We start from the raw sequence: 23,156 nt of genomic DNA on the forward strand, positions 1-23,156 counted from the left end.
TGTTTTGCTTTAAATTTTATCAAGAGCCAACCCTCTAGGATCGGAAGCACAGTTTTACTCTGTTGGGTTCCAGTGCCCTTCCTGGTCAGGTCTTTGCAAGAACAGATACTGAATTGCAGTCTTCAAAGAAGCATCTGCAAGTACGTATTCTCAGGGACACAACAGTAAATGGTTAAAGTTCATGATCCTATACCTATGGTAGAAATCATCTTTTCCCTAAATACACAACCCAGTAATTTTCCCTTCTGCCACAATTCTTGCTGCATTTATTCTTCATCTGTGTGTCCTCTCAGTATGTTGACCACCAGTCAGTCCTAATGTCGAGCAGTTATTAAGAGCCTGTTTCATATAAGGCACTGTGGAAGGTGATCTAAATATAACGATGACTCTTAAGATGATGTCTTGCCTCTGGAGAACTAACAAGGGCTGCATCTCGTGTTATATTTTTCAGCAGACCAGGTATAAATATGTGGGAAGTTAAGGAAAAAAATAGTTAACAATAAAAAGATAAAACCGTTTAGAAAAAAGTAACTGGCATGTATCAAATCCCTATTAATGGCTATGAGGAGGGAAAGGAGATTTGAATTAGAAAAGGGCCCCTGTAACTGAGATTTCACTCCACACTCATTCTTGCAGTTATTTCTAAAAGCGTGGAAGTAGGTCCAGTAACAGAGAATATGACAGACTACTATGTAGCCATTAAAAATAACATTGCTGAATTCTGTTACAGAAACCAGAAAAATACGATTCACTGCTATGCGAAAAGGTTACAAAAAAATGACAAGGATCAGAATATGTCATTTTCCTCAAAGAGAAATACGCATGCAAATCCAGTCAAAGAAAAGGAGCAGCAATATTAAATACAAGAGCAATTTCCGAGAGACGGGATTACAGGTGGTGTATACAGGCTATCCAACTCAGCTGGCAGCAACTCGATTTCATCCCAAGATTCTTAAAAGAGAACTATTTGACCCTCGGGATTTCTTTGTGCTAAAAACCCTTGACAGGGGCAGAAGACACTGGAGGCTTCACCACCATTTGATCAATTCATCTGAATTTTAAGGTCAAAATCAAACAAGTATCTTGGATAAAGTCTTTATTTTGCACTGCCATCTTCAGTGCCCGTGATTCTCTAGCTGTGTTTTTCAGAAACCAAGGGCTCTCTCCTCTTCGGGGATGTCATCTAAGTTTACACTCAACTTGCAATCTCTTCTTTGACAAGGAAGTCAATTCCCCACGTTATCAGTTTTCCACGTGGGAGGACTGTCAAGATGCTTTTCTTATATGCAACTATTCATACAGACACATTGTATTTCATCAATTCTATGACAAACATTCTTTCATGTCTTAACACCTCTGAAATGGAAGTATGTGATATAATCAATGGCGTCGTAAATTTGGGGGCAGTATTTTCCTTTATTGATAAACAGTGGTGTGCCTGATAATCAATGGTGTCATGCTTGATGAAATACAGTGTATTAATTCCTATTTGTTTCAGTCAGAGTCAAAGTGGGCAGGTGAGCCCAACATATGAAGACAGTGGCAAAGAAAAGATACACTTGAATTAACAGATATTTTCCACTTTTCATTGTGGTTTAATTTTGAATCAACATTTCACAGCCTCTGCCAAACTTGCTCTAATGGTAACAAAAGCTAAAACACTGAATTCAAGAAAAGATCAATGGTTCAATGTCCTAAAACTGACCTTGTCCAAAGTAAACTTCATTACTCAGTAGTGCACTATTCAAAGTTTATGGTTCAGTGAGCTGGATATGAAGAGAATATGACTAGTTAATAGTTCACCTGGATCAGAAAGGAATGTGTTCACTCCTCTCATCTCACAGTCTAAATCATTCACTAGTAGAACACTTTTCTGACAGCTTCTTCAGAACTAACCTTAAATGCAGCTTCTAAACCATTGCAGTTAACGAAAGCTTCACAAAGAATTGTCCCGAGCCTTCTGTCAAAATCCAAAGTTTTGGACTTGAAGATGACATAATCACTTTCAAATTCCTATGAAATTCAAGGTAAAAATATTAGTTGACGGGACAGAATCCAGGAGCGAAAATATCAATCACATAGGTGTGACACCTCTTTCTGTCTCTCTGAGTGAACTTATTTTTCAAAGCAGGATTCCAGGAAAGACCAAGAAAGAGCTGTACCTGAGTGACCGTTCAAGTGGCAGCCTTACCGGAGCACCGAATAATCAGCACATCAACTCGTGTTCCCACAGGTCTCCCTGCCTCAGACTCCAACATCAGTACTCTGGCCTCACTCCATCCTTCTCCATTCTACTTTGATTATAAATTAAAAAGCAAACCTCTTCATAAAAGAAAAAGGGAAAAAATAACCCAGTCTTATTATAACTTTAGTATCTCTATCAGTTTAAATAGGATGTTTTTTGTTTTGGTTTTCAGGGAGCAGAAAACCTACCAGAAGACAAGTGCGAACTAAAACCCACAGGTCTGTATTAAAGCATCATTAGCGATACAGACAAAACACACTACTCTTCACATTTTCCCAGTTTCTTATTAATACACAGTTAACAACCCCCAGTTTCCTCCAAATACATAGCCACCCACTCCCATAATTAGAAAGAATGAAACAGTGAAAGAGTAACTGTCATCTGCATAGCATTACAACACACAGAAGTCCCAGAAATTCACAAACACTTTGGGCTTCCCAGTCATACCGCCCCTGGAGTATGTGCCACACATATAACCTAATGAAGCCCTTTGTTACCTCCATGAACTGAGCCTCCAACTATTAATCATAATGCAGTAATAATAACAATAACAACCGCTAACATGTATTCAATCCTGTTCTAAATACTTTACCTCATCAACTCAATTCTAACAACATTTGATGTAGGTACTTTTTTTTTTTTTTTTCCATTTTGTAGGTGACAAAATAAACTCAGAGAAGTCAAATTAATGCCCACAGTCATACCCCTAGTTAATGCAGGGTCAGAATTTAAATCTCGGTAACTTGGCTCCAGAGGTCACACTCCAACCACGATTTTGTATGTGTCCACGATGCTTCCATGTTATGATGAAGGAATGCACCTTATCCTGATTTAACACAAAATGAGAAATGGAGCATAACGGCAGAAATTCTAGAGCACTCTGTTATATACTGAAATGCCCTAATTACTATCAAGAGAAAGTCTCTGCTTCTGAATCAGAGCCAAACATTCTCTTCATTCAAGGATTACTGACTTTTAAAAGTAAACACAACTTCCCAACAAGTTGTAACAAGCCTAGCTTACCCCTCCTCCCAGTGCGGCAACAAAGAACATACAACTTCAGATTCCCAAACACTGTTTGAACAACTAGCAAGTAAGTAACAAACCAGAGAGGGAACAAAGGCTAATTTCCATAACTGTACCTCTACCAAACTCTCTTTTCTGTCACTCAACCTGAATTCCAAGCTGCTGACAGTACCTCTCCCCTAGGAAGTCCTGCAGAAACTCAAATTCATCGTGTACAAATCTGGACTAGCCACCTTCTCTATAAAGCCACTCCTCTTTCTTAAAACCCAACAGAAACTATGGTAATCTCCTTACTTCTTCCTCTCTTGGTCAAGTGCTATCCATCTTTTCTTCTAATGACCTGATTTCCTTCTCTCCAGGTATCACCCTGATCAGAATCACCATTACCTCTCCCTTTTCCCTCTCAATACAATTTTTTGATAATTCCTTTCTTTTTGCCTACTCTTCACCTGCTTCCTTTCTATTCTCTTTTCAGTTCTATTCATCTTTCAGTTATTTTCTCAATTTCCTTTCCAGCACTCTGAGAAGAGGCTTCACACAAATGCTCCCATAGCACTCGGTACTTTTCCTAACCTAGCACTGAGCACACTGTATAAATGCCTCCCTGTTTTCTCCCCAGGATTTTGACCTATGAGTTTAATACCTATGTTTATTTTTTTCCACAGTGACATAAGCAACATTTAATGGGGTTCCCAGAACATAGCTATTTTCAATAAATTTTACTGAAGAATAAATAATATACTAGTATTATACATAAATCATTAAAGTTTTTCAACATACTAAAAACTGTAAAATTGCCCTTATTAGTGACATAAGAAAGCACTGCAGTTTTAACTAGATAAATGCTGTGGTTTAACTTAGCTCCTAAAAGGTACACAAGCTGCTGTGTGAAGAATAGACCCTAACAGAGCCAAGACAATGGCAGAGGGAGCAACTTAGGAGCAAATGCAATCACCCAGTTCTGGGAAACCTTCAAGACACTGATGAAAGAAACTGAAGATGACACAACAGGTGGAAAGATAAACCATCTTTTGTTTTGTGTTCATGGATTGGGAGAATATTAAGATGACCATACTACCCAAGGTGATCTACAGATTCGATGCAATTCCTATCAAAATACCAATTGTATTTTTCATAGAAGTAGAAAAAAACAGTTTTATGTGAACTTTTTAAAAGAATGACATTTAATGTACTTATTTATATTGCTCTAGATATTATATTATTTCATTATATATACATCAGTTATCACTGTCTAATGTTGCCATCTTTCACCAGTTCAAGAGAAGTATAAAGTTTTGCCTCCCACAACCAATGAGTCAAGGAAGAAATTACCTGAGAAAATAAGAATAACTTGAGACAACTGGAAAAATCTTCAACATATCCAAACTTAAGAAATGCCACGGAAGCCGTATTGAGAGGGAAAATTTATCACTGTAAACACATGCATTAAAAAAGGAAGGATCTCAAATGAATAACCTAACTTGACACCCTAGAGGAGTTGAAAAAGAGCAAACAAATTCCAAAGCTAGCAGATGGATGGGAAAAAAAAATCAAGATTAGAGTGGAGATATATAGAAGAGACAAAAGGAAAACAAAAGAGAAAATTAACAAGCCAAAAGTTTGTTCTTTGAAAAGAAAAAAAAAAAAAAAGAAACTGACATTTAGCTAGATTGACTAAGGAAAAAAGAAACTCAGATTCCTGAAATGAAAGCTGGGACATTACTACCAATTTTACAGAAATAAAAAGGATTATAAAAGTGTACTATCAGCAACAGTGCACCAAACTGTGTAACACAGATGATATGGACAAATTCGTAGAAACACACAACCTACCATGACTGAATAATGAAGAAACAGAAAAACTGAATAGGCCTATAACTAGCAAGGAGATTGAATAAGTTGTCAAAAACCTTCTAACAATAACAAAAAAGCCTAAGACCAGATGGCTTACTGATGAATGCCACCAAACATTTAAAGAAGAATTAACACCAACCCTTCTCAAACTCTTCTAAAAATTGAAGACAAAATACTTCCTAACATCCTATGAGGCAAAGCCAGACAAAGGCATTACAAGAAAACCACAGACCAGTATTCCTTATAAACACTCTCAACAGAAACTAGCAAACAGAATCCAGCAGTATATTAAAAAGATTATATCCCATGACCAAGTAGATTTATTCCCAGAATGTAAGCACAGCTAATAGACTACATTAATAGAATGAAGGAAAAAGACCATGTGATCATCTCAACTGATGCAGGGAAAAAAGGAAAAAATTGAACACCCTTTAATGATAAAAAAAAAAAATAGTCAATAAACTAGGAATAGAAGGAAACGTCCTCAACATGATAAAGGCCATCTATGAAAAAACCACAGTTAGCATCATACTCAATGGTCAAAGACTAAAATTCTTCCCCGAAGATCAGGAAAAAAACAAGCATGTCCCACTGTCACCACTTTTATTCAACACAACGTTGGAAGCACCAGGCAGATTAATGACATGAGAAAAAGAAACAGAACTCATCCAAATTGGAAAGGAAGAAGTAAAATTATCTCTATTAATAGATGACATGATTTATATATATAAAACCCTAAAGATTCTGCACGAAAAAATTATTAGAGGTCAAAGTTGCAGGCTCAAAATCAACATGCAAAAAAATCAGAAAAACACTGGATCCTCACCTTACAAAATAAACAAAAATTAACTCAAAATGTATGAAAGACCTAAATCTAAGAGTTAAAAGTATTAAAAAAAAAAAAAACTCTTAGAAGAAAATACTGGAGAAATCTTCATGACACTGGATTTGGCAATCATTTCTTAGACATGACACTGAAAGTACAGGCAACAAAAGTAAAGAGTTCCTCAAAATTAGAAACTTTTGGGTATCAAAGGACACTACCCCTAGAGTGAAGAAAAAAAAAAACCCCACAGAATGGAAGAAGGTATTTTCAAATCATATATCTGATAAGCAATTGATGTCCACAATATATAAGGAATTCCTACAACTCAATAACAAAAGAACTCAATTCAAAAATGACCAGAATAAATAAAATCCATGAAAATACAAAGGAAAATTACCAAACCACAAAAGGAAGAAGAAAGGAACAAAGAGGATATACCAATTCAACTGCAAAGATAAGTTCAAAATGGCAATAAACACACATCTATCATTAATTACTGTAAATGTTAATGGACTAAATGCTCCAGTCAAAAGACATAGAGTGGCAGACTGGATAATAAAGCAAGAACCTTCAATATGCTGCATACAAGAGACCCACTTTAAGGAGAAGGACACATATAGATTGAGAGTGAAAGGATGGAAAAGGATATTCCATGCAAATGGAAAAGCCAAAAAAGCAGGTGTTGCAGTACTGATTTCAGACAAAATAGACTTTAAAACAAAGGCCATAAAGAAAGATAAAGAAGGACATTTTATAATGATTAAAGGAGTGATACAAGGTGAGGATATTACACTCGTGAATATATATGCACCCAATATAGGAGCACCTAAGTACATACAAGAATTACTAACACAGATAAAGGGGGATATTGATGGGAATACAATCATAGTTGGAGATTTTAACACTGCATTAACATCACTAGACAGATCTTCCAGACAGAAAATAAACAAGGCAACAGAGAAATTAAATACTACAATAGAAAAACTAGATTTGGTGGATATTTTCAGAGCATTACACCCCCAAAAAATAGGATATACATTCTTTTCAAGTGCACATGGAACATTTTCCAGGATCGATCGTGTACTTGGGCACAAAAGAAACCTCAACAATTTTAAGAAGATAGAAATTATCTCAAGCATCTTTACTGACCACAATGCCATGAAACTGGAAATCAACAACAGAGAAACAAAGGAGAAAAAAAGGAAAGCATGGAGATTAAACAATATGTTATTGAAAAAACAATGGATCAATGAGGAAATCAAAGCTGAAATTAAAAAATACATTGAGACAAATGATAATGAAAGCACAACCACTCAAAACCTATGGGACACAGCAAAGGCAGTGCTAAGAGGGAAGTTTATAGCGATACAGACCTTCCTCAAAAAAGAACAATCTCAAATAAACAATTTAGCCCACCACCTGAATGAATTAGAAAAAGAACAAAAAGCCCCAAAAAGCAGCAGAAGGAAGGAAATAATAAAGATCAGAGGGGAATTAAATACAATAGAGATTAACAAGACCATAGAAAAAATCAACCAAACCAAAAGATGGTTTTTCAAAAAAGTAAATAAAATCGACAAACCTCTGGCCAAACTCACAAAGAAGAAAAAAGAGAGAGCACAAATTAGCAAAATAAGAAAGGAAAATGGAGAAATTACAACAAACAAAATAGAAATACAGAATATCATACGAGAATATTATGAAAAACTATATGGAACCAAACTGGATAACCTAGAGGAGATGGACAAGTTTCTGGAAACATACTGTCCACCAAAACTGAATCAAGAAGAATCTGAACACTTGAACAATCCGATCACTAGAAAGGAAATAGAAATAGCAATTAAAAACCTCCCTACAAATAAAAGTCCAGGACTGGACGGCTTCACCGGGGAATTCTACCAAACATACAAAGAAGAACTCATACCAGTCCTTCTCAAACTCTTCCAGACGATTGAAAAGGAGGGAATACTCCCAAACTCATTCTATGAAGCCACCATCACCCTGATACCAAAACCAGGCAAAGACACTACAAAAAAAGAGAATTATAGGCCAATATCACTGATGAACATAGACGCCAAAATCCTCACCAAAATTTTAGCAAACAGAATCCAACAACACATAAAAAAGATTATACATCATGACCAAGTGGGGTTCATCCCAGGGATACAAGGCTGGTTCAACATACGCAAATCAATCAGTGTAATACATCACATCAACAAGAGAAAGGACAAAAACCACATGATCATCTCAATCGATGCAGAAAAAGCATTTGATAAAATTCAACACCCATTTATGATAAAAACTCTCGCCAAAGTGGGTATAGAGGGAATATATCTCAACATAATAAAAGCTGTATATGACAAACCTACAGCCAGCATAGTACTCAACAGTGAAAAACTCAAAAGCTTCCCACTAAAATCTGGGACAAGACAAGGATGCCCACTATCACCACTCCTATTCAACATAGTCCTGGAAGTCCTAGCCACAGCAGTCAGGCAAGAGAAAGAAATAAAAGGGATCCAAATTGGAAAAGAAGAGGTAAAAGTGTCATTATATGCTGATGACGTGTTACTATATATAGAAAACCCTAAAAGGTCCACACAAAAGCTACTAGAGCTGATTGAAGAATTCAGCAAGGTAGCAGGTTACAAAATTAACGTTCAAAAATCAGTTGCATTTCTTTACACTAACGATAAATCAACAGAAGAAGAAAGTAAAGAAACAATCCCCTTTAAAATAGCACCCAAAGTAATAAAATATCTGGGAATAAATCTAACCAAGGAGGTGAAAGAATTATACACAGAAAACTATAAACCATTGATGAAGGAAAGTAAAGACTTTAAAAAATGGAAAGATATTCCATGCTCTTGGATTGGAAGAATCAATATTGTTAAAATGGTCACACTGCCCAAGGCAATCTACAGATTTAATGCAATCCCTATCCAATTACCCAGGACATATTTCACAGAATTAGAACAAATCATAATAAAATTCATATGGAACCATCAAAGACCTAGAATTGCCAAAGCATTACTGAAGAGAAAGAAAGAGGCTGGAGGAATAACTCTCCCAGACTTCAGACAATACTATAGAGCTACAGTCATCAAGACAGCATGGTATTGGTACCAAAACAGACATATAGACCAATGGAACAGAATAGAGAGCCCAGAAATGAACCCACAAACTTTTGGTCAACTCATCTTCAACAAAGGAGGCAAGAATATACAATGGAATAAAGACAGTCTCTTCAGCACACGGTGTTGGGAAAACTGGACAGCAGCATGTAAAACAATGAAGCTAGAACACTCCCTTACACCATAGACAAAAATCAACTCAAAATGGATTAAAGACTTAAACATAAGACAAGATACAATAAACCTCCTAGAGGAAAACATAGGCAAAACATTATCTGACATATATTTCAAAAATTTTCTCCTAGAAGAAATAAAAGCAAGAATAAACAAATGGGACCTAATGAAACTTACAAGCTTCTGCACAGCAAAGGAAACCAGAAGTAAAACAAGAAGAAAACCTATGGCATGGGAGAAAATTTTTGCAAGTGAAACCGACAAAGGCTTGATCTCCAGAATATATAAGCAGCTCATACGACTCAATAAGAAAAAAATAAACACCCCAATCCAAAAATGGGCAGAAGACCTAAACAAGCAATTCTCCAAGGAAGACATACAAATGATCAAAAAGCACATGAAAAAATGCTCCATATCACTAATTATCAGAGAAATGCAAATCAAAACTACAATGAGGTATCACCTCACACCAGTCAGAATGGCCGTCATTCAAAAATCCACAAATGACAAATGCTGGAGAGGCTGTGGAGAAAGGGGAACCCTCCTACACTGCTGGTGGGAATGCAGTTTGGTGCAGCCACTATGGAAAACAGTGTGGAGATTCCTCAAAAGACTAGGAATAGACTTACCATATGACCCAGGAATCCCACTCCTGGGCTTGTATCCAGAAGGAAATCTACTTCAGGATGACACCTGCACCCCAATGTTCATAGCAGCACTATTTACAATAGCCAAAACATGGAAACAGCCTAAATGTCCATCAACAGGTGACTGGATAAAGAAGATGTGGTATATTTATACAATGGACTACTACTCAGCCATAAAAAACCAACAACATAATGCCATTTGCAGCAACATGGATGCTCCTGGAGAATGTCATTCTAAGTGAAGTAAGCCAGAAAGAGAAAGAAAAATACCATATGAGATCGCTCATATGTGGAATCTAAAAAACAAAAACAAAAACAAACAAACAAAAACAAAGCGTAAATACAGGACAGAAATAGACTCAGACAGAGAATACAGACTTGTGGTTACCGGGGGGTGGAGGGTGGGAAGGGATAGCCTGGGATTTCAAAATTGTAGAACAGATAAACAAGATTACACTGTATAGCACAGGGAAATACACACAAAATGTTATGATAACCCACTGAGAAAAAAATGTGACAATGAGTGTGTATATGTCCATGAATGACTGAAAAATTGTGCTGAACACTGGAATTTGACACATTGTAAAATGATTATAAATCAATAAAAAATGTTAAAAAAAAAAAAAAATGACCAGAAGACTCGAACAGACATTTCTCTAAAGACAAAAATGGGCAATAAACACATGAAAAGATGATCAACATCACTAATCATTAGGGAAATGCAAATCAAACCACAATGAAACATTACTTCACAGACATTAGTATGGCTGTTACTCAAAATAATGAAAAATAACAAGTGTTAATGAGGGTGTGGTGACATGGGAATTGTTCTTCGTTGCTGGGGGAAGACAAAATGGTTCAACCACCATGGAAAACAGTTTAGAAATTCCTCAACCACTATGGAAAACAGTTTAGCAATTCTGTTATTCCTTAAACATAGAATTGCTATATGATCCAGCAAGTCTAATCCTAGGTATGTACCCCCAAAAATTGACAGCAGGGACTCAAAGTGATATCTGTACATTGATATTCACAGCATCATTATTCATAATAGCCAAAAGGTGGAAACAACCCATGCATCCATCAATAAATGAATAAATAAAACACAGTATACACACATGTACTAGATTATTTAACCTTAAAAAAGAATGAAATTCTGACATATGTTACAGTATGGATGAACCTTAAAGACATTATGCTAAATGAAGTAAGCCACACACAAAAGATAAATGTTGCTTGAGTCCACTTAAATGAGGCACCTAAAATAAACAAATTCAGAGAGAAAGAAGAATAGAGGTTACTGGAGAGAGGGAGAGTAATCATTCAATAGGCACCGTGTTTTGGTTTGGGATGATAAAAAAATTCTGGAAGTGGACAGTGATGGTTGTGCAATATTGTGAATATACTTAATGCCACTGAACTGTACACTTACAAATGGTTTAAATGCTAAATTTTACGTAAAATATATTTTATCACAGTTTTTTTAAAAGAAAAAAAACCTTACCTACACTTTGGCCCCTCTACTCTCTTCCATTTATAATGTAATGGCCTTAACTATTTTCTGTACATACATTTAGAACTGCAATGTTATAATTTTTGCTTCTACCATCAAACAATTTAGAGAACTCAAGAGGAGAAGCAGTCTATTGCATTTATACCTATTTTTGCTTACCAAATTCTTCATGGTGCTTCAAGGTTCCTTCTTTTATTATTTCCTTTCTGTACTGAGAACTTCCTTTAGCCATTCTTTTAGGGTCAGTCTACTGGCAACAAATTCTCTTAGTTATATTTCATCTGAGAATTTGATTTCCCCTTTATTCTTGAAAGGCACTTTTCACTGGGTAAAGAACTCCAAGTTAACAGTTCTTCACTTTCAACACTTGAAAAATATTTCGTCATTTCTTTCTGGCCTTCATGATTTCTGATAAGAAATCCACTGTCATTCAAATCATTTTCTCCTTAGGTAAGTTGTCCTTTCTCTCTCACCACTTTCAAGATTTTTTACCTTCAGTTTTCCGAAGTTTAATTATACTGTGTCTTGGCGTAGATTCCTCTGGGCTTAGTTTTCTGCTACTGATTTCTAATTTCCTCTTGAATATGTAGATTTATGTCTCTTGCTAAATTTAGGAAGTTTCCAGCTATTTCTTTGAGACTTTCAGCTTCATGATCTTTCTCTTCTCGTTCTGCAACTTTGATGACACAAACACTAGATCTGTTACAGTCTCAAAGTCTCCGAGGCTCTGTTCATTTTATTTCAGTCTGTGTTCTCCGTTGTTCAGAATGAGTGCTTTATAGTGCCCCATCTTCCAGTTCACCAGTTCTTTTCTGTATCACTCCCTTCTGCCACTGAACACAATCACTGTGCTTTGTACTGTTATTTTTCTCAGGCCTAAAATTCCTATTTTTTATATCTTTTATTTACTTGCTGAGAATTCTTATTTCTTCACTGAGGCTATTTTTCACTTGTTTAAAATATGTTCCTAATTGCTTATTGAAGCATTTTTAACAGAGCTCTTTAAAACCTTTCTCAGGTAATTCTAACATCTGTTATCCCAATGTTGGTATCTATTAGTAATCTCTTTTTGTTCAGTTGAGATCTTCCTGGTTCTTGGTATAAATGATTTCCTACTGAAATGGATATTTTCATATTACGTTTCATATTATGACGCTTTGGATCTTATTCAAACCATAAGTTTTTGCTGGTTTTCTCTGACACTGCTCTGGTCTCACTAATGTCAGGTGGAGACATACATTAACACCAAAGGGCAGAGAGTTCTGTTATGGTTGGGTGTTCCAGTTCTCCATGTGGTGTCCACAGATGTCACAGTGCTGGTGACCTGGCCACAAGCTGGCCAGGGTGAAAGTACTGACTTTCCACTACGCTTCTTCTGACACTACCCTAGGGAGTAAAGGATGCTGCTGGGTGAGGGAAGAAATTCAGGGTTCCAATGTATTCTTCACCAACGTCACAGAGAATAAACTCATGACAGCCCAGCAAGGATGAAAAGCTCAACTCCCTACTTGGCCATCGTGGGTATGGGCACTGGGTGGGGCATCTTGTTACAGACTGGATGGAAGTCTAGTTCCTCATACAGTCTGCTGGCACGGGTGGGGCTAGGGAACAGTTTCTTCTGTGATGTGCGGCTGGACTAGAGAGATTATGGTTTATCTTTCTGTCTTACTTGGCTGTCCCTCTCTTGAGAGGGATCAGACTTTAATTGGGGCTTTTAATATCTGTGTCCACTGGTGTTTCTAGGTTGCCAGTGTCTTCAAGCTCCAGGTCTGGACTCTTTCAAGCAACAAGAAAACCCAGAGAACTCATCACCATGTGGTCACATGGGTTTCAAGGTCCCTAGCCGATCTGTCTTCTTTTCACAACTCTCAGAGTCTTCTTATATTTGTTTTATACATAGTGACCAGTGTTGTAGTTGTACTTAGTGAGAGGAATAGGAAAAAATACATCTACTCCATCCTCCCAGAAGCAGAAGTTCCTAAGTAAATTCTTAAACAATGATATCTACTATTTTAAATAACATTTTAAAATAAATAGTACATAAATTCAGTGGAATAATACACAATTCTTTTTAAGAAGTAGATACTACTATTGCAGTGATAGAGATGACTGCCAAAATATATTTAGTGACAATGACTGCCAAAATACATTTAAATAATCTGTAGAGGAGGCAATCTGTACAAAAACAGAACACACACATGTAAGTGCTAGTACATGTGCCAAACATCTCTAACATTATACAAGAAACTCATAATGGTAGATGCCTTTTAGGAGGGAAGATGGAAGACTAGGAAAAACCAGTGGCGTGAGGAGAAGGGGACCAAATTTTTGCATTTTTGCGTATGTTACCTTTCCAAAAGAATAAAAAAGTAATGTTTTTAAATAATAAATTTTACCCTGAAAAATAAGCAGGGAAGACATGAAAAATCCTGCAGATGACTAATAAGAAATTTATATAGCTAAAATTTTAAAATGCTACATACAGTAGTAGCCAAAGAATTAATAAATAGTTCAGTAGACTACAACAGAACAGAGGACTAATTGTAGGAACTGGAATATAAGCTAGTATAGACTGGCTAAATAACTACTTTGAAAATGAATTTTAAATCCTGGAGTAATGGCAGGCTAAGTGCCTGGATCAACCTGCCTACTGAAAACTAGGAGCAACAAGGAAAATAGACACAGCACCTTGGACCATGCGACCTCAGGGCACAGGTCCTCAGGTGAGTTCCTCCAGTCGCCCCCGATGAACTTACTCCCTTAATTTCAGTGAGGACGCAAGGAGGGAGACAAACACTTAAAAGCGACAAGAGTGCTAGGTTGAGAGTTCTGGGTTGGAATCGCTGTTCCTCCCTGGGAACTGTGTCACCTCAGGTAATTTACTGAACCTCACTTGCCTGGGCAGTCACTCCCAGGGTTATACCAAGAATTAAGCAAGAATGCATATAAAGGTTTGACACGATGCCTGGTACTCAGCGCTTGCTCAGTAAACATAATGGACTCTCTTGATTAACAGAGACTAAGTAGAGCCAAAGAGTTACTCTCGAGAATAGCCACCATCCTTGCTCAGGTGTCTGGGGAACTTCATTTAACCAAGCAGCATCTCAAAATGTCAGCAAAAGCCAAGCTGCTGAGCCTCACATCGCCTGCCCAGCGGTTAAACACAAACAATGAAGAGAGCAAGTCTCTTACCAAGTTCGGTATTATCATCCAACACTGTTGTCTATATTCATTATGGCAAACTTGCTAAGAGACTAGAACTTAATGATTCCAATCACTAAAAAGAAAGGATAACTATGCAATGTGACAGAGGTGCTAATTATCACCACAGTGGCTATTAAAATATATAAACATGTCAATTTAACATGTTGTACACCTTAAATATGCGCAATGTTACATGTTACAATTAAATAAATAAGAAAGCAAGTCTCTCCCCACAATTTTCTAGATCTCAAACAGTCCCACAGGAAGATGTCAAATCAAGTACCTAAAGTCATCTTTCTATTCAGTATTAATAACAGAGAAATCCAAGAACTTTTTTATAGACACACCTGCGAAAATCAATACCTTCTGTAACTGGACCACAGTGGCAGTAAAGGCTCACACCAGTAAAGGCTAACAGCCTGATTGATAAGCTTGAGATTAACAAAGAGAGAAATAAATAATAGCATTTCCAAAAGCAAATTATCAGTCATTGCTTCTTTAATTGCCTGCAACATATTTAAACCATTCCTATACCAAAGTACAGGAAGGCTGATCATGATACACACAACTGTCACTACTAGCACTTTCAAGGGGGGGTTGGGGACACACAAGGGTGTACACAGAGGGATGGCAAGGGCACAGGAGTGGGTGTGCATCATGTGGATACACCTGTATGAATACACAAGTTTGGAAGTAGTTTGCTAAAATTATGTCTCCTAAAAATTACCAGCCGATCTCATCATAAAAACCAGGACACAATGAACTCAGCTCAAAGGCCCGCAAATGAACAGCTTATAAAGCAAAAAAAAAAAAAAAAGTATCATCATTGCAATATTTTGAGCAACATGCCATAAGCACATCAATAAAGTGAACTTTTAGTTAATTCACATTTTGATTTCAGAAAACAGACAAAGAGCTTCGAGATTATACTCTAAGGTAACACGATCAGATAGGAGGATGAAGGGGAAATTCAAGGGCAGGTTATTGATTTCTCCCACCCAGACCTGGAGATCAGAAGTAAGCCTTGTCCATTTTATTTGCAAAATAAACAAGGCTCCAAAACACTAAACATAAATACCAAGCAGACAGGTATATCTAGAGCAAATGAGTTTGTTATTCCATGTTTGTGACTGTGCAGCTTTGGGGCAGACGCAGGGATAAATTCAGCATCTTTGGCATTGCCAGGGGAGCAGCATCAGCTAAACCTGGCCATGCTCTCTGACTCTGGCACTGACAACCTGCCAGGATTTGTAATCGTCAGCATATCAAAACTCTCCTGTAACTCAAATGCACTCAAGGGTCTTATTCATGCTGGGTCTCACACTGATCCGCTCAGCACTCAAGGGTCCTATTCATGCTGGGTCTCACACTGATCCACTCAGTTGTTCAGAATCTAATCCAAGCTCCAACGAAGATTCCCATTTGGTCCACGTTCACTGAATGCTCGCCAGGTGCCAGACATCTTACCAGGCTCTGGGGATGAGCTCAGGCTATTCGTCACCACAGATCTAGGTTTCTCCTACTCCTCCACAAATCAGCAGGACACACGATGGCCATGTCTTTCTGACCATTAATTCCATTTCCCCAAAGCTGACAATAGCTTACAGGGACTAAGTTTGCTGACCTGGTCCTTACAAAGCTAACATACTGTCCTTACACATTTTAAAGAGTTGACTATTTGGCCAACTATAAACATAATAGAGAATAAATTCACATTCCCTAGAAAACAAGGAGGATGAGAGCACATCATCTTTTTGTACCTGGGCTGTGTCACAGCAGACCACTAAAAGAAAGACTTTATCCTCAATCTGCAGAGATGCTCACAGGTAACTCCCTGGCTCCTAACATGCTGGCAGTGCCAGAAAACAGAAGCAGCTTAAATCTGAAAGCTTCCCTCTTATACTGAGATTGAAAATATGAAATTATAAATAGCTTTAAATAATAAAAAAGAGACAACACACATGTTAATAATCCATGTAATGAATAAGATGAAACCAAATGCTCAGTTAGATGAAAAATTTACCTAGTGATTTTTGAAAAAAGGCTAAAATAAAACACAAGTTACATAATGATCAGATCAAAGTAAGTTAATAAGGAAAGTTCTTTTTCAATATACATAAACGAAAAACAAATCCAGCTGGAGGTCCACTATTTTATTAGAAAAAGTTATAAATATTCTAAACTGAAAACGCAAAGGCCTAACTTCTGGTCCCTTATTTACCACACTAAGTAGATGAGAGACTCCAGGCAAGTCATTTCACCCTTTTTATCCTTGAGAGGTTGGTCCAGAGGGTACCTAGTATCACTGTGACATATTGTCCCTCCCAGCTGTAAAACCATAAGATGCTATGAAATGAAAATGCAAACATACAATATTACCATGTTATTGTCATCACATGCGTCATAGGCGCTCTGTTTAAAAAGTTTACAGAGTTCCATAAATTCTTCACTCATCTCATGGATTTGTCCATTTAAAATTGCTCCCTTGGTACCACCAAATTCAAGTCTGTCCAGCTTCTCAAATTCCAACATGGTGACAAATATATCCTATGTAAAAACAAAGTACAGTAAAGATCTTTCCACCCTCTTGAGCAGGAAAAGAGTATTTTCAAGTTTCAAAGAAAGAACTTTCTCCAACATTCAAAACTAGGGAGTCAATGGACATTACACAACAGAAAAGAAATATTAATGATTTAACCAAAGTAACTGCCTACTTTAAATGTCACACTCCCATTTCACAGGCCCTAAAAATTATCAAACAGGAAACAGCTAACTTACCATAGCTAAACACTTGACTCCCTAATTTCATACCCTTCTAATCATAAGTCAGGTGCCCAGGTGAGATCCAAAACTCATTTTCAGCCACCAACATTGCCAGGCTCCAGTATTGAAAAGGAGACGCTTATTGAAAGAGATGGTTATGAAACGGCTATGTAAGTTGCTCTGAGCTAGGCAGTTAGCATCCAAATTTTAAGAGGCATTCAGGTTGCTTAAGTGATGGGAATTTTCAAAACATAAAGTTCTCATTTTGAATGAAATTCAACAAATCTAGCAACAAAAAAGCACAAAGTTGCCAGAAAGAGTTTTATCAAGAAAAGAAGGCAGTTCAAACTAAAAAACCTTAGCCAGTTGACTCTGTACAAATTGGTGTGTCAGTGTGTTTATGTGTGTGTACTCAGTGTTTGGTTTTCTGGTATTTAAAACATGGATACAGAGCACATGTTTTTGTGCTCTTTTCATCTATTTTCATGAATGATTTTACTATTTTAACAGTATAGTGTATATATTTATACACTAAAAGGTAAAGTGACATTTTGGATTATCAAATAGATTTTCAGGTATGGAATCCCAATAAAAAACATCAAACACGTCAAAGGAAATAAAACGACTTTTTTTTTTTTTAAAGCTTTAATTAAGCTCCTGAACTTAATTTTCCAAACCATTTTTTTGTGTGTGTGTTTGCTAATATATCCCTTTAAAAAGGGATTATTTTATAGCTTTCTGATTTACAGTTGTCTTCCAGGAACTTAGTAAGTTGTAAATCAAGGGTCCCGGGTACATAAAGAGGTTCACTTACACTCAGTATAATAAAATAATAATAAATGATTTTTTAAAAAGAAGCCAAAGCTTTAAAACCAAACAAAGCTTTGAAACTAAACAAATGAAAGCTTGTACTGTATCTTGACAGCACTGGCCTTTAAGTGCCTGAGAATGACCAAGAAAGGAGATGTCCTACCTCCCATCCAAACAGAATAAATTGTTCCCCTGACTCATACAAAACGCTACAAGTTTTCCTGAATCAACCTAGAGTATGAATAAATAACAAGTCAAATAATGAATGAATACCTCTATTTTCATGACACGGTCAAGAAATTTGTCAAATCTACAAAACACCAGATGAGACTGGAAATCCCATGGTTTCAGCTCCTTACTGCCCACAAAATAGCTTGCCAATCCTTTTCTATAGTTGAAAAAAGAATTTCTGAAAGTCTTTAAGATGTTCACGGCCACCTGCACCTTTTCCAGAGAGTCTTCAATTTCTCCTTTCAAAAGCTCTTCAGGTGAAAGGTAAGCTATTGCCTAGGATTTAATGGAAGGAAACAATAAGAAAATATGTTTCACAGTTTCTTAGTCTGTTTCAATGCATCATTTTATTTATTTTTTCAACGAGCCATTTTCAAATAACAATGTCTACAATTGGGCCAGCAGTGCCGTGAGACAGAAAACAAATTCTACAAATTCAGGCATGGAGGTTTCAATGACATACTTGTAGACACTAGAGAAATCTACAGGAGATGCTACAATTTCTGCAATTATACATTCTAGCCGTGACTAAATTTTTCCTAATCTTCATAGTTACAACAACTGTGTCATCAGAATTTGCATTGGCTATTCCTGGCAGCAAATATTCTGCACAACTGTTTTTTCATATAAAAAAGAAGGGGACATCTATCACACCATGTATTTTAAAAATATGGTCACCTTACCTGACAGCACAGGACCGCTTGCAAAGGTGAGAAAGAGCTGCTGTAATAGGTGAGTATATGCCACGGGCAATTCTTTCAGGCTAGTAAATTTCTTTTTGGGGAGCTTAAGCTCATTATAAGACATAAAATCTAGCTGAGATATAACCTATGAACTAGTTATGAACAGAGGAAATGCAAAGGAGAGACTATTGAAAGAAAACCCAGCAGATCTGTGTAGCACTGGCCTCACTTTCACAGGACCATCACAGAGGTTCCTTCCAGTCCTTTCCTCTCCATATTTGTTGTGAACTCTCAGAACTTCCCTGTTTAGGGACCTCAAGAACCTGTAAGTTCTAATCCTGATACATCTTAACCTCATCTAAATTACAGGTTTAAATTAAATGCCTTTTTCAGTTTCTTAGAATATTGTTACAGAGAAGGGGTGGGAAGGGCAGACTGGGAGTTTGAAATTTGTAGATACTGACAGGCATATGTAGAATAGATAAACAAGATTATACTGTATAGCACAGGGAAATAGATACAAGATCTTGTGGGAGCTCACAGAGAAAAAGAATGTGACAATGAATATATGTATGTTCATGTATAACTAAAAAATTGTGCTCTACACTGGAAATTGATACAACATTGTAAACTGACTATAACTCAATAAAAAATGTTAAAAAAAAAAAAAGGAAAATTGTTACAAATCAGTGGAAAAGTCAGGAAAGCCACTTGAGTTCAACTGAGCAGATGAAAGAAACTGTTTTCTCAGTGTAGACATAATATCCCTTCTCCCATTAATGGCTACAGTTTTACATGCAATAAGACTCTGTGCTATAAATTTGGAAAGTAACAAAAAAAAAATCCCTTTAGTGTCTAAAACCCTACCGATTAGTTCCTTCAAGTTCTAGCTCTAGACTCACAACCTGTGCTCCCATTTCTCACTCAGGCTGGATGGGAAATTAACCTCTACCTGAAGGCTGCTAACATCTCACACAGAACAGGGAAGAGACCTACCAGTAATCCCTTAGCAATGTGAGTTGTATAACAGTTTACACATTGGTATGGGCTAGAGATTCCATAGGCCTTTGTGTCTATATGTATTCTTGTTAATAAACATGTCCTCTTAGGAAGCTAGAAAACCTTTAGAGATGACTTCATTACCGTCTGTCTTAGCAGCGCCCTATGACCTAACTACCTACGTGTGAAGTAACTTCCTCTGGGCAAGCCCTCCTTCTATTCACATCTGTGCTTCCTGTCCCACCCTCACATTGATGCGTCAAGCACAGTAACCAACCTTCTGCTCTTAGAGCTCACTGATGAATAAGCCCTCCCAGAACAAGGTTAGAGAACGGAGTACCCTAGATCAGAGCACCCAGTCTATATCCTTTCACTGGGCAGCAGGTTATGTGAGTGAAAAAACCATCAGCAGGGACAGGAGGCCTGGCTGTGACCCAGTCAGGGGCCACTAACTGCATTTGCGACATGAGCTAAGTTGTCTCAGAGGATCTCAGTTGCCTTAAGTGAACCTCAAGATTCTTTTCAGCGCCTACGCTCTGAATTCTTTCCTGCCTCCTAGAGTAGCTCTCTGGAGCACACCCAACCACACCAGCTCCTGCTAGTCTCCCATACTCAAGTGTATCAGCACAAACCAATAAAAAGCCACTGGATTTAGGATAAACTAGTTCCACTTCAGAGGCCTTATAAAGTAAAACAGCACTAACCAGTTTATCAAGAAGCCAATGAATCAATTATCAATTAAGCAATTTATCAATGACAGGATGTTGGTTTGAGGCCTCTCAGCTTTGCTTTTATTTTTGCACGTTTATGGGTTTCTGCTTTTGCTCAATCCTACCACCTCTTCTCCCAGATCAACTTCTCAGACTTAAACTCTTCCTTACCCACGGTCTTAGGAATAAGAATATCCATGAGAGGGAACCAAGGCACAGAACTGACAGAGTGGAGGGCCCAGAGTGATAATGACGCACCTTGAACAGGCAGCAGAGTCCAGACACCAGAGAAGAGAAGCAAGATGTTAAAAAAAAAAAAAATAGGCCATGAACAAAGCTCAATGCGCCATCGTCCAAGGTGGTCAGGTGCTGCCTTTTGTCAAGTCTGGCCTAAATGACTATGTTCATTGTCACTGTCAGAAAACAAATGAGAAGCACATTTGCTTCTAAAAGCAACAAAGGGTGTCTGACCACGACTGGAACACCTAGGAAGATCAGGCAGGTAGTGAAAATGGGTGAAGCAGATCAGGAACAAGAGGGAACCGTGGAGACTGTGGTCACCGGGATAGCATAGCACGTGACCCACCTAGAGGGGTACCCAAAGCTCTAGCCAACTGATCGTGACAACAGAGATGGCAGAGCCAATGTAGCAAGATATGACTTTTCAGTGGAGGCTGGGATGCTGGAATTTAAATGAGACCTATTCAATTTAAGCATTAGCAACTTTAAAAAAAATTCAAAATACTACACAAAATAAAAACACTGCACTGGTCTATTGGCCAGACATAGCTGACAGAATGCCAGCTTATGACCTCTGATGTATAACACAGCAAGGGTCCAAATGTTTCATAAACCAACTGAAGTCAATAGAGTCCTAGAAACAAAGTACAGGAAAACTACACGAGGAAATTATTTAAAATATATATAAAATGTGTAACCACACAAATAGTGCAAGGTACAAAATTAAGAAACAATATGGTAATTATATACCCAATGAATCATTGCAATTTTTTTAAAATGGTAATACTCAAAGCTGATAAATTATAGTAAAACTTTTTATACATTGATAATAACAATGTAATTAATAACAGCAATGTAATTAATAACAGCAATGTAATTAATGTAGTATTTTAAAAAGAATTTATAAATATCAAGTATTGTTCAGGAGCTGTGAAAAGACTGTAACCCTTGGCCAACATCAGGAATTTATATTAGGCCAATTAACCAAGTTAAGGAAAAAAGATTTCTGTATAAAGTTGTTTTCTATATGTTGTTTATAATACAAGAGGCTGGAAGCAAACTAAATATCCAACAATAACAAAATCATTTTTCAAGAAGCTAGTAAAAAAAATTATGTATCAAGTGCATAAATATGTGCAAGTTTTGGAGAAAAAAAATTTTGAATGATGAATTTTAGGGTGATAGAACTTCAAGACTATTTCCATGGTTATAAATTTTGTCAATATTTTATAATTATCATAGTAATTAGAAATAAAAGCTTATTTTAAAATATGGAGCACAGCATAATGAGTAAGAACTCTGTAAGCTACAAGCTGGGTGATCTTGAAAACACTATTTATCCCCTGTGGACTTCAGGGTTTTTGTCTTTTTTACTATAAAATGGATCTGATAGTACCTGTATCATAGTGTTGCTAGAGGATTAAATTTGTAGATTTTTGCAAAGGGCTTAGAAGAATCCTGGGAAGTAACAGGCACTATACAGTGCTTGTTCAATAAATATTAAAAATAAATTAGCAAATGACTGAGGGTAGTGGGCGGTGGTGCAGAGTTTAGCTCTTCAGACAATCCAGGTATGAAGGTTGACTCACTGCCTATTTTTGATTCCTAACGTGTTGGGGCAGATATACTACAAAGTCCACTTGGAGAATCTAAGAAATCAGGTCAACAGAACTTTTGGACATAAGCCAGGAACGGTAACTAAGAAACAAGGGAAACGACATTATTTCCTCAGAAGCTTGGCAAATTCTGGACCTCAATACAAAATAGGCTCCAGGAATAATAGGTTTATAGGCTTACAGGGAACCAGGACTCCTTTGAGTCACCTGCAGCAATGAATGACAACCTTCAGGGTTTCTACACTAACAAGGCTTTGTAGTAAAAGTTTTGATCTTTCTCAAGATTAGATGAGGAGACTTCAAAAGGGGTTTGGGAGGAGTGGTGGTTGCAGCTGTTAACCCTGCAGTAGGGATTTAGGTCTTTCACATGGAGCCATTAGGATCCAGTACATTTGGTTAGCAACAGAGCAAACTTGTCTGCACAGCAGAGAAATAGAATGAAGCCAGAGGAGAGGACACAAAAACAGCAGACACTGACCTG

General features: G+C 37.1%; 1 protein-coding gene across 1 annotated transcript in view; it reads right to left on the minus strand.

Annotated features, from left to right (window-relative positions):
• Positions 1–23,156, minus strand: part of DNAH11 (dynein axonemal heavy chain 11) — a 280,424-nt gene that overhangs the window by 241,623 nt on the left and 15,645 nt on the right. The window contains exons 7-9 of the mRNA XM_031455028.2: positions 18,470–18,703; positions 17,003–17,170; positions 1,897–2,013 (exon numbers count right to left, since the gene is read on the minus strand). Coding sequence (XP_031310888.2) covers positions 1,897–2,013; positions 17,003–17,170; positions 18,470–18,703 — 519 coding nt within the window. The remainder of the gene's footprint in view (positions 1–1,896; positions 2,014–17,002; positions 17,171–18,469; positions 18,704–23,156) is intronic.

The sequence above is a fragment of the Camelus dromedarius genome, chromosome 7, assembly GCF_036321535.1.
Source record: "Camelus dromedarius isolate mCamDro1 chromosome 7, mCamDro1.pat, whole genome shotgun sequence".
NCBI classification, from domain to species: domain Eukaryota; kingdom Metazoa; phylum Chordata; class Mammalia; order Artiodactyla; family Camelidae; genus Camelus; species Camelus dromedarius.